The sequence below is a fragment of the Cyprinodon variegatus genome, unplaced genomic scaffold (assembly GCF_000732505.1).
Source record: "Cyprinodon variegatus isolate N-32 unplaced genomic scaffold, C_variegatus-1.0 Scaffold360, whole genome shotgun sequence".
Lineage (NCBI taxonomy): Eukaryota > Metazoa > Chordata > Actinopteri > Cyprinodontiformes > Cyprinodontidae > Cyprinodon > Cyprinodon variegatus.
In genome coordinates this window covers 540,196-552,522 of record NW_015150813.1, presented here as the reverse complement: position 1 = coordinate 552,522, position 12,327 = coordinate 540,196, and the positions used below count along the sequence as shown (strand labels likewise).

At 37.8% G+C, this 12,327-nt stretch overlaps 1 protein-coding gene across 2 annotated transcripts in view; it reads left to right on the top strand.

Moving 5' to 3' along the window:
* The window catches only part of LOC107091972 (plexin-A1-like), a 312,667-nt gene that overhangs the window by 244,056 nt on the left and 56,284 nt on the right, over nucleotides 1–12,327 (top strand). For both annotated transcript variants that reach the window (XM_015386230.1, XM_015386229.1), the window contains exons 16-18: nucleotides 1,328–1,421; nucleotides 4,379–4,615; nucleotides 9,981–10,124. In XM_015386230.1, the coding sequence (XP_015241716.1) occupies nucleotides 1,328–1,421; nucleotides 4,379–4,615; nucleotides 9,981–10,124 (475 nt within the window). The remainder of the gene's footprint in view (nucleotides 1–1,327; nucleotides 1,422–4,378; nucleotides 4,616–9,980; nucleotides 10,125–12,327) is intronic.

Genomic DNA, 12,327 nt, shown 5'->3' with positions numbered 1-12,327 from the left:
TATATATATATATATATATATATATATATATATATATATATATATATTCCCCTTTTAAGAAATGACTCAATAAGAGTTAAAAAGTAGTTGGTAAGAAGGCCACTCAAGTACTGATTAACTAATCATAGCATCTAATTTACTTTATAAAATGATGTAATCAGACAGACCAGAATATACAGCTTTTTTTTTTAACTCTGGTTTTTCAAAGATGAAAATAAAACAATGAATTCAAATATAAAACTTATGGGGGAAAAAAATAAACAGAGGAAACATTTGAAATAAAAAACTGTACTCCAAATCTTCTTTTCCTCAAAATAACACTTATGAAATCAATAACTGCACTACAGTAAGTAATATACTCTATATTAGACTGGGGTAAACTACCTCTAGTAACAATTTATACTTTTTCCATGGATTACCTTGACCTCCATATGTAATCGAAAGCTTAGCAGATGAAATCAGGATCAGCAAACTATTGTACAAAAAAGAGAGGTAATTTTATTTGGCTGGTTCATTTTTTTGTAAATGCACTTGTTCTTCATTTATTTATGTTACTCATGGTATGAGTATGAGCAGTGTCACACTATTAAGTAAAATTAGAAAGTATTGTTAGGATAAATATCATTGAAGATGTGTGAGTTTATTACACCCTGTTATGGGCTGCCTGTTGCGCATCAGAACTGATGTTTTAATCTAATTAAGACAGTTCCACTGTCTGAATATACAGTTATAATCTTCATTTTGTATGTGGCTAAGATTTGGGAATGGAATGAGAGCGGTGTCCTTCAGCTAATAACAAAGTGTAATATTTTGATAAGGCTGGAGCCAGGGATGTCTAATCATCTGCTAACGTGTATGATGTAATGATGTGATGATGTGACTGACTGGAGATATCTCAAATGCCTTTTTAACTGTTAGTTGGGGCCACTTCCTGTAAGGTGAGCAGTACAGTGAAACTATTCCTAAAAGAACTTTTTTGTCCAAAAGATACTCAAATAAATATAACTGAGTAAATGTAACTAGTTACTACCTACCTCTGCTAATTGCTGTCTTTTCTGTTATAGTTCTCACTCAACTTTGTTCTAGCTATCAATTTTATGAATATTTTATGAAATAAATCTAAATATACACAACTTTTCCATTAAGTAGTTCCCATCAATTGGTTTTCATTTTTTTATGCTTTTATTTTTCACCAAATCAGAAATATCATCTAAAATTCACTCTTCAGTTAGTTTTGAAATATAACTACATTAAGATGTATTTTTAATTGTACTGTTGTCAAAACCCAAACTCCTGTTTCTTAGCCCTTGATGTTTTTTTTTAACAGTGGTGGAACTCCTCTGACAGTGAGCGGGACCAACCTGGCAACCATCCGAGAACCGAAGATCAGGGCCAAGTATGGGCAGGCCGAGTCCTTTCATGTAAGTCTGAAAATTGTGAACATAGAAGTTTTATTCAGTTTTTTTTATTTAACGGGACATTTACAGTAATAATATTCAACAATATCAATTACAAATGCAATATTTATTTTACCGAATTCTGTCATTAATTTAACACTTATGTAAGTTAACCAAGATAAGAATTAGAAATGTATTCAAAGAAAAGCACTTCAATGTCACACTCTTCTTATGTCAGGTCTGTTTTTAACCAGCTGCAGAAATGCAACACTACCTCAGGCCAAAATTTTGGAAATGTCACTTTTTCGTGTCGAAAAACATCCATCTTGGGAGGAGGTTGAAGCCAAACGTCTTAGCACAGTGCTTTCTACCCATTTGAGTTTTTATTTAAATTATGCCAATGTTTTAATCACATTCATCAGTCTATTTACATCAGATTTTATGTTATAGAGCAAGACAAATGTGTGATGTAGAAGAAAACTTTATAGTACTTGTTATCTGTCGCTCTTGAGTCAAAAATGTGTTTTTTTTGCTCTGATGGTTATTCTACCAGTTTGCCAGTGTGATTTGGTCAATTTCTTAAAGTAAGACTAAAAGTTATGACTTATTACCAGAAGTAGTTAAAACAGAGGTTGAAAACCGAGTTTTATGCATTAAAAACAAATGTAAAAAAGGAGACTGGAGGCAGAAATTATTGGCATCATGCTAATGTCAAGAGGCAAGTGGTTCAACAGCTGCGGTACTAGGCAAAAGCTCGATGTACCAATTCATAGAGAGGACATATATACCCAAGATATACCACTTTTGGAATTAAAGTGTAAATTAGATTTTAAAGTCAACAGGGAGACAGCAGGAACAGGTGAGACATGTTTTTGTTGATGTCTTCCTGCCAGAAGTCCAAATAACAACACAAGGCCAGGATTAAATCCCTTAATTCTGGAAATAAAGAAAAGCATGTCTGAACTTGGAGTGAGTCCTTCTACCATGTCCATGTGTTTGATCCATACCCACATAGTTGAACGCTTAGAGTTGATGTCCTGGTGGAAGGTTAACCTCCCTCCCAGCCTTTAGTCCTCTGCAGCCTCTGTTGAGCTCCATCCATCTTCCCATCAACCCTAATGAGTTCCCCTGTCACTGCAGCGATACCTTCACAACATGATACTTCCACCCCCATGTTTCATAAAGGGTATAGGCTTTAATGTGTGTAAAGTTCTATTTGGTCTCATTTTACCACATGACCTTGTTCTTCATATCCATTGCTTTCCCAAGATAGATAGATGGATACTTTAATAATCCCCAAGGGGAAATCGAGGGTCTCAGTAGATTACAGACATTGCACACAACTAGCACTTAAAGCAAAAAATGAAATATATAAAAGGCGACAGAGTCAGTAGAAAATAAAACATGATCTTATTCTGAGGGGATTTCTTGTGGCTTTCATCCCAGGAACAGCTTTTGGGTTTCCATTCTTTTACAAGGGCCAGATTTGTACAATAAATAGCTAATAGTAAATGTCAGGAGATTTGTTCACATAATCTGTAGATCTCCAAAGCTTTTCCAGATTTACCAATGGCCTATTGGATGCGTCTTCTGGCATTGGACTTTGTTTTATGTGGAAAGTCCTGTATTGTTGCTGTAGGTTGCATTAATGCCATATTCCTTAATATTGTTTTATAACCTAACACTGCTTCAAACTGTTATATCTCTGACCTGCAGATTTTTCACTAATATTCTCTAACCTCGGCATATGGCCGCTCACACTGAGCCTGGTTCTGCTGGAGGTTTCTTCCTGTTATGATCTGGTGAACTTTGACCTTGTGCCTTGAAAGTGCCTTGACATCACCTGTGTAGTAAATTGCCGCTATATAAATAAACTGAATTGAATTGAATTGAATTAAACTCTCTTTGGTGCCTACATTGAAAAGCTGAACTTACACTGAATAAGACTGAATAGAAACTTTATAAATCCATATTTCTTTCCCTCTTTCTTCCTCACTACACTCTTTTTTGTAATAGTCTAACACATCATAAATGCCAGTGAAAGATGGAGAATTTAGAAGTTTTAATGTGATGAAATGTGAAAAGGTTTAAGCAGTATCAAGGCTTTTAAAAAGCACTGTAGAGATTATCTATAGATGACCTTCACAAAAACTTTGGTGATAACTGTTAATAGTTGTCAAGGCTAAGAAATGAACTTTAAGGAACTCAGAACACTTGAACCTGCAGCTGAAGATGGGATTTATTGATGGAGACAGCCTACACAATGCTTCCCACACAGCTTTTCTGTGCACTTAAAGGATGGTGCATTTTGTACGTCATTTACAACAAAACACACTTACTTTTCTCCATCTTTTAAACAGCTGCCCTATGTTTGCTGCATGGCAGGATAAGGATTTGCTAACAGAATTTTTCTACTTTCTTTTTGCCATTATAACGTCAGTGTTATATAGGAGCTCGCTGACTTTCCCATTCAGGGTCAATAAAACAGGTTCTTCACCATGAGGAAGAAAACGAGTGTAGCCATTGAACATGTTTGGTGCAAAGTGTCTACAGCACACCAGAGCAAGAGTGCAGGCCTCTAAGCAGAATTATATATTGATGTGGGGCTGCTCGTGACATCTTGTATTCATGTATTCTCTTAAGCAATGATGTAAATACTCGCAGGTACAAGCAAAGGAGCAGAGCTCATTGCCCGTTATTAACAGTTGATCATAAATTTGCAACCAATTTACATTTCCAATGGGTCCAAGCGCATTGTGGTTTCATAGGGCATTGAATTACAAAAAGGATTGGTTATTATTCCTAACAGATTCATTTTAACAGAAAATGATATGCTGCAGGTTGATTCCCAGAGTTGCTAAAAGAGGCAGGGCTGCTTGCTTTATGGGATGTGGGACCATTTTAGGGAATAAATTAAGACTGAATATTTACAAGCGTAACTGTTTCCAATTTAAATCAAATGTTTTTTTTATTCCTTCCAGAACTGCACTGTGTACAACAATTCTGTGATGGTCTGCATCGCTCCGTCAGTGGCTGACTCCGAGCTGGGATTTTCTGACACCGGCTCCGGTCCGGATGAAATCGGCTTTTACATGGACAATGTCAACTCTCTGGTGGTGGTCAACGAAACGTTCAGCTACTACCCTGACCCTGTCTTTGAGCCGCTGAGTCCATCCGGTGTACTGGAGCTCAAACCTACATCCCCGCTAATACTCAAGGTCAGAGGAATGGATGGATGGATGGATGGATGGATGGATGGATGGATGGATGGATGGATGGATGGATGGATGGATGGATGGATGGATGGATGGATAGACAGACAATGTTTTGAAGACCTCATTTATTCGTTTAAGGTTTCAAAACTCACTATGCTGAAAAATTTACTGAAAATATTAATGGCACGTCAACTTCGAAGCTGCAGAATGTAGAGGATCAGCAGGACCTTTCACTCCATTTGCTTAAAAGAATGTTGATTCATTGCAACAATACAAAAGTGATCTTTTATAAGGTTGTGGTAGATGGAAGTTTTAGCTTTTTCAAAACATGTTTTTCTCCAAAAAGAAAAACCTCAGATATATTGAACCTCTGCTGCAATAATAAACTGACTTAGACTAACTAGCAGAAAAACACTCTCAGGCTTTATATATATATATATATATATATATATATATATATATATATATATATATATATATATATATATATATATATACATATAAGATGGAGAAAAAAAGCTCTCAAGTGTGTTTACAAGGTCTCTTAGGAGAAAAAAAGAAAACGTCTTTTTAATTCATAAATGGATGCTGAAAGCAAGTGCCCACACCTTCCAAGGCCAGTTTCTGTCCTTCAGCCACTTCAGCTCTCCTCTGCAGCCGGCAGGCCTTTGAAATAGTCTTCTTTTCAATTTGTGTTATTAATTTGTTGTGCTGCAAGGGCAGCGTGGAAACACGCTGTTCTGTGGACCAAGGGATTTGGATTATGCTGTGATTTTCATTAACAGCAAATTGACACAAGTAAGAGAAATTAATTGGCAATTTCTGTGTTCCGTGTATCATCTTTAGAACTTCACCTGAAAGTTTGCGGCTAGCTCGGATTAAAGAAAAAATTTGAATGTTTTGGAGGACTGTTTTCTAAACTATTCCACGTTTGTAATTGAAATTAGCAAGTTAAGAGACTAAACGCCAGGTTTAACTGTAAAATGGAAAGAATTTGATTTATACTTATAAAAATATTCCATATCTTCCAATCTGAAGGTTCATAATATGCATTTGTATTGCCTTTTGGCAATCTTGCCTCTTAGGTTTTTTGTTACAAATAGTAATACATGTTTTTGAACAGCAAGATTTTAAAATTTTCAAACCTTAAGAGTACTGATAAACAGTGTTTTAGCTTCTTAAACGTCACATTATGCGCCAGAAAATCCTTAAAGTCATGTGAGCGCCTGATGTTTACAGTTTATTATGGTGCTCAACAGCGTATTTATTTGAGCTGACGTAAATGATGAGTTTTTTGAAAACAATGTTGTGTGAACAATGTTATTGAAAACGGATGCTGGGAAATATTTGCTTCTCTAAATACTAATACTATGTGTAAATCTGGTTTCACTTTTCTCTAGGCTTTTTATGTAAACCTAGTGGAGTTTAACCCCTTTATATTTAGCTGCATCATCTTTTAGCCAGCTCCCAGATCTGCTCAAATGTTTTGACATACAAAATCAAGCTGCAGAAGTTCACACGGTGGATATCAGGCAAAGAGAATTCAATATACTGGTTGTTGGATGTTCGACACGTTTTACCAAGTAGATCCGATCACTCTAAGGACACCCACACGACAGGATTATCTCTATGTTTATTGGTCCAGAGATGCTCCAAAATCTGAGGGTCTTGGAAAGGGGAGAATCGAACAGAGTTCTGCATGATTATCTTTCCGTGTGGACCAGCCTTTAAACTTTGTTTGCTATGCCTTTATCACCTTTTCATGACTGGTATTTATAAGGTCTACTACATCTGTGGACCTCAATATGCACTATAAGTAGTTAAATAAAGTTTTACATTTTGATTGGGCCATTGTAAGATACAAATATGTATTGTTGCTCTGGTTCCTTGTTTATTCTCAAAGTTCTGATTTAAGAATAAAAAATCTACTCTAAATCATAGTTTCTTTTTGTAATCGAAAAACTATGGAATGGTTTAACACAGTTTATTTCAATGTTAATCATAATAAATTGCTAAACAGAGTCTGTGAACACTTGAACAACCAATAGCAGTTTTAAGTTTGCACACCACTTATCTAACTGCCAAAAGCATCTCAGACAGAAAAACCTTTCTAGATAGTATTTACAGTGCAGAGGAGTTTAAAATGTATTTCTTTTTCAGCTGTTTCAGTCACAGAGTACGCCACATTTGTGTGGAACTCCCCATTTAATGCTTTTATCTCCTATATAGATAAAGAATTAGAAAGATAAAATGAGATAGATAAAGAGTTATCAGAGAGCAGGTTACGCAGCTTATTTCCATGAAGAGACTGAAAGCAGCGTAACCGTCGTAATTTATTTCTTAAAAGATCATTTATTTGCAAAGAGCTTTGCAGTAATTGCCAAATCTCCTGCTTGGCTTGTTGGAGGAACTGCTTACCCAGTGGAAGCACTGATGAGATGGACAGAAATGCAATTTGGAGAGATGGGATGTGGTGGCTGGTTGTGGCGCTTCTCAGATGTGTGCACTTCGCCTGCCACCCAATTAATTTCTCATTTTTAGAGAGAGAAGGAAAAAAAAGTGAAAACATCCATCTGATCCTGTTGTTTCTTGAGCACTTTCCTGCGTCCCTGTATGTGTTTTGGAGAGTTCTCCTCCAGTGTGTTGATTCTTGCGTGTAGTTGTTTATGTGTGGCAACAGTTCAGTCTGAAGCAATAACTCCATTGCATGTGTGGTTTAAACTCTGCATGTGCTTACAGGATGCTATGGAAGCGTGTCTGTGTGTGTGATTGCGAGATGGAATGGGATGCATGTTTACAGGTTTGCAGAGCTGGGCTGGGTGGCAGTAGCCTGCAGAGACGATGGGATTGGAAAAAGGAGTCTGTCTCTGCTTCCCACTGTTAAGTCAGTGGGGGGTATGGCAGCTATCTCCTCGCTCTCCTCTGTCTAACTCAGTAACTCCAATTTCATGTTCACTACCTTTCTTCTTTACTCAGAGCAAATCCTGTTCCTCTCCTGTCCATCTATTTTCTAGCCTATCCAATCATCTGTTACCCTGATGGTTTCCTTTTACCATTTCCAATTGTTGTTGTTTTTTTCCCTTTGTATCCGTCGCTCCCTCGCTGTTTTTGTTTTCCTGTTTTTGGACGAGCTGGTGCTGTAGCTCCATTATTACAATGCTAAATGCAAATCTACTATTACTGTCAAACTTTGTGGAAAATTAGACTGAAATTGTTTGCAAATTATATATTTAAATCAGGTTTTTCAGGACCAACACAATAATTTTTTATTGCTTTGTTTACTAAGTGTTAAACTACATTTTTGTCAGTGTTTCCATGTTGCATCCTTTCGCTTCTATATGTAGGATCAATCATGTAAGGGAATCTTTCTTTCTGCTTGGCATGTTTTGTTTTTGTCCTGCATTGTTAATACCATACAGAATTCAAATTGTTTTGCAGAAATACAGTACATGGTATATAATGACAAAATAACATGAAAAGAAAGGCAGCATAAAAGTAAATGCAAAGTTTTGTTTTTGTCCACAAGAGGAAGAAGCATATAAACTAAATGCCATCTCCAATTCTTACTTCTGGTCCAGATGGTTCACATCTGGCCTAAAAGTCATTAGAAGTCATGAGATGAAATCCTCACCGTATTTTCATATTTGTTGATGCATTGATCTAGCCGTTGGCAAGAGAAAGCTAGTGATTAGAAACACTCTAAATATGTTAACTAAAGCAGACTCTATGAAATAATTCCGTTATACAACCTGAATTTACACTCCAGGAAGGGATCTTTTTTAGTGCAACAGTTTCAAAGATTTCATTGTCTTATAAACAGATAACAATACTTTGTAATCTTTTTTTTTACAGTTTTGGATTCTAATAAATTGTTTTAAGGACACAAATTACAACTAATTGCAGCAGCATTCTAAATAATTGATCTCTTGTCCATCTGTAGAGCAGAGGTCAAGTATTAACGGACCACGATCCGGATCCGGGCCCACCTGCTGGCTAATCCACACCCAACCTGTTTAAAACATTTAGAAGATAGATATAGATGCTGGAGATCAGCCTGTTTTCCAGTGTAGTCCTGTTTCTCTGACCGTGACTTGCTGGATGTGCTCTCTTCATCCTCTGACATGGGAGCTGGCTCGGAGCTCGTCTGCCTGGCTGTGTGTTTCCTGGACGGGGCCGCCTTTTACAGCTGCTTTTTGTATCTCTGCTTCTGTCTCCTTGAACCCCAGTCAGCCTCAGCAGATGGCCGCTCACACTGAGCCTGGTTCTGCTGGATGTTTTTTCTTCCTGTTAAAAGGGAGTTTTTCCTCTCCACTGTCGCTACAAGAATGATTAGTGTGAGGGATTACATTTGAGTCAATGATTCGATGCAATCAACTGGTTTTCTTTAGATAGAAAACTTTGAATCAATTTGACTAGATGATCTGGTTGAACTGTAAAGTGACCTGAGAAGACTTGTGTGAATTGGCGCTATATACATAAACTGAATTGAAATTGAAATTGAAATTACTCCATGTTGTCCGATGACAGTGTCCAATTTAATTTCCATAGCTTCTCCTGTTGGTACTGTAAAGCCCACCAGAGCGTCCGGCACCAGGCTGCACAATGATACAAATTATCCAATGAGCTGAGTCAGTCTGGGTTTCTGCTGCTGCTACTTTTAGACACAGCAGACAAACCTGTGGCAAGACCAGGTGATGGGAAAGAAGGAGAAGATGAAAAAAAGTGAAAGAAAGTGTAGAATGCTGGAAGAACTGTGGTGAACTGGTGACAGAAAAGTGAAATGATGTACTCATCGATGACCCTGCACATTTTGAGTATGTTTGGCTCAACCTACTGCTTACTATGGAGTTTGTTTACCTTTACCTTCTCTATCATAGAGAGTATGAATGGTTCAGTGCTTCTGATTCTACTTTATCTACTGTACATCCATAAATGCCCAGGATTTAAACATCTGCATGGCTGCTTACAAATGTTTCCCCACTAATGTAGCCTTTATTTCTGTGCAAGACATATTTGACCAGTTTTTATTAGTGGAGTTTATTAACAGAGGTCTATAGACAATCTTGTCCTCCAAAGGGAATTTAAAAGAGCCATTATACTGTCACTGGCTCGTTTCATTCAATGTAACAACAGAGAGAATTATATCATTAGCAGAAAAATAGTAGTCATTATGAAGGTTTTTGTTAGCCAGAGAAGAGGCTTACAGATGAAAGAGATTTTAAAAGAAAAGATTCGCTGACTTTGTAGCCCCATGAAAGACTTAATAACCATAAATGTCTTCAATACTCACAAATGTCCCAGTTAAAGTAGAGCTTTGACAAATGGGCTGAGTGCTTCTCCTCACTTTCCGCCTCTTCTCTGCGCTCAGGGTCGTAACCTGATCCCAGCGGCCCCAGGTAACAGCCGCCTGAACTACACGGTGCTGATTGGAGAAACTCCCTGTGTCCTGACCCTGTCTGAGAGCCAGCTGTTGTGCGAATGGCCCAACCTCACCGGACAACACAAAGTCACGGTAAGTTCACAGCTCTGCATCCCCATGCCGCTTCATCTGTCTCCATCATAAACACTCCTTTGGGTCATTTCTGCTGCCAAACTGATAATTTTATGTTGTAAACTGTCCCCATGTTATTTCAATTTAAAAAGTACTTTTGACGACATAAAGTATTTTTGACTTTGCAAACAATTTTTATGTCAATTAAAACCAAATACCAGTGAAAATCACCCTCTTTTCATAAATAATTCCAACACATATTAATGAATCTGAAAACATTCTGCTCAGTCTCCCTTCGCCATGTTTTTCTATATAAATAATCCCATGAGTCTTCTTGAACCAACGTCTTCTGACAGATTCAGGATACATGCTCTGCTGCGTTCTCACTCCAAGGGTGCTGTTAAATATGCTTCGCTTAATTAACACATTGATCCTCATTGACTTCCAGATAACCTGTTGCTGAAAATAAGTTAGTTTTTGTCACAGGAGATAGAAACCTGATAAATGTTTGTTGCAGTGAATGTTTAAAGCTGGCTGTATGCACACTGCTGCAGACGTACAGGAAGGTTAATGCTGAGTTAAATCGGATAAGCGGATAAGGGAAATCATTTACCTGTTCAAAAAAATATTCTCAGCCTACTACCCTGAAACCTGTAAGGATATCTGTAGAAGCAAAGCCGTGTTTCTGTTTATCCACTGGGACATATTTTCTTTAACAGCTCTGGAGCCATACGGTAAGCAGTCTTTTGCTGTGGATCATGTGATGGCTTTCAGACAGGAGAGTCTGTTATATCTTTTTTTATTTATTTTTTTATGAGGTTCATTTAAGCCTGATGATTGAAACATTTATTCAAACATGAAATATAATTTAAATAACCTTTATTAAGTCTCCAGCCAGACATTTCTCCACCCACCCTCAGCCCTAATAACTTCTCACTTCTCATCTTTTTCCTGGATCAGCAGTTAAGTTCACAATTTTTGACAAGACTCACATTACAGTCATATCCTTAAAGAAAATCATATACTGTACTCATATCCTGAAACAAAAAAAAAAATAATTATGTTACAGATATAGGAAAAATGTTTAATAAAATTAAAGGACAGGCTTTTAAACCTTAGAACACTTCGAAAGCATGGTGGTGGAAGCATTATGGTGTAGGAAAATAACGTACCTTAAAATCTAGATGGATTAGCGGACCATGGTCCGGATCCGAACTAGAGACTGAGATTTTTCGGGATTCCCGTGGGATTCCCATGGGATGGGAGTCAGTATTAGTAACGATCACGTGATTGGGACGGTACAGGATTAAACATTAACGGGAGCAGACGGGAGCAGGAGCAAACCAATAGTAACTAAAAAAAAAACTAGGATCGATGCCAAAAAATAAAATAAAATAGAAAGAAAAAAAATCCAGTACTGGCGCCGCCATTGTGTAATTTTTTTCCTTGAAGCTTACACTATAATGCGAGTCAAAAAAACTATACGACCCAAAAACCAACAGTGCTTCCGCTCTGAGTTTCACCCGCGCTCAAAAACAACAATGGAGGGACCAACAGTTAGTGGCGAAGTCGACATCGAAAAAGTTTGAAAAAAGTGAAATCTTATTGAAGACAACAAGAATGGGAGTGGTGCTGGAGCGGGAGTCATTCTGAATGGGAGCGGGATGGGAGTGGGAGTAATTTCACCAGGAGTGGGACGGGACAGGATTTAGATTTCTACTCTGGCCCGGGATCAAGACGGGACGGGACGGGAAAATCCGAACCCACCTGCTGGCTAATTGGGAACCAACCTGATTTAAAACATTTGTAAATTAATGCACATTGTCCGACGACAGTGTCTAACTTCCCTGCTCCTTTTAGTACGGTAAAGCCCTCCGGAGCGTCCGGCACCAAGCTACACATGATAAAAATTAGCCAATGAGCTGCCTGTCAGTCTGGGTTGCTGCCGCTAGCCACTTTTAGACACAGCAGACAAACCTGTGGCAAGCTGGGCGATGGGAAAGAAGGAGAAGATGAAAAAAAGTGAAAGAAAGTGTAAAATGCTGGAAGAACTGCTGTGAACTGGTGACAGAAAAGTGAAATGGCATGCTCAAAGATGACCCTGCACATTTTGGCTCAACCTGCTGCTGTGAAGCCGTATTCTCCACTATGAACAAGATCAAAAATAAATATGGATCCAGGCTCACAATGATCACCTTGATATGTGCTTTAGAATGGCTTTGTC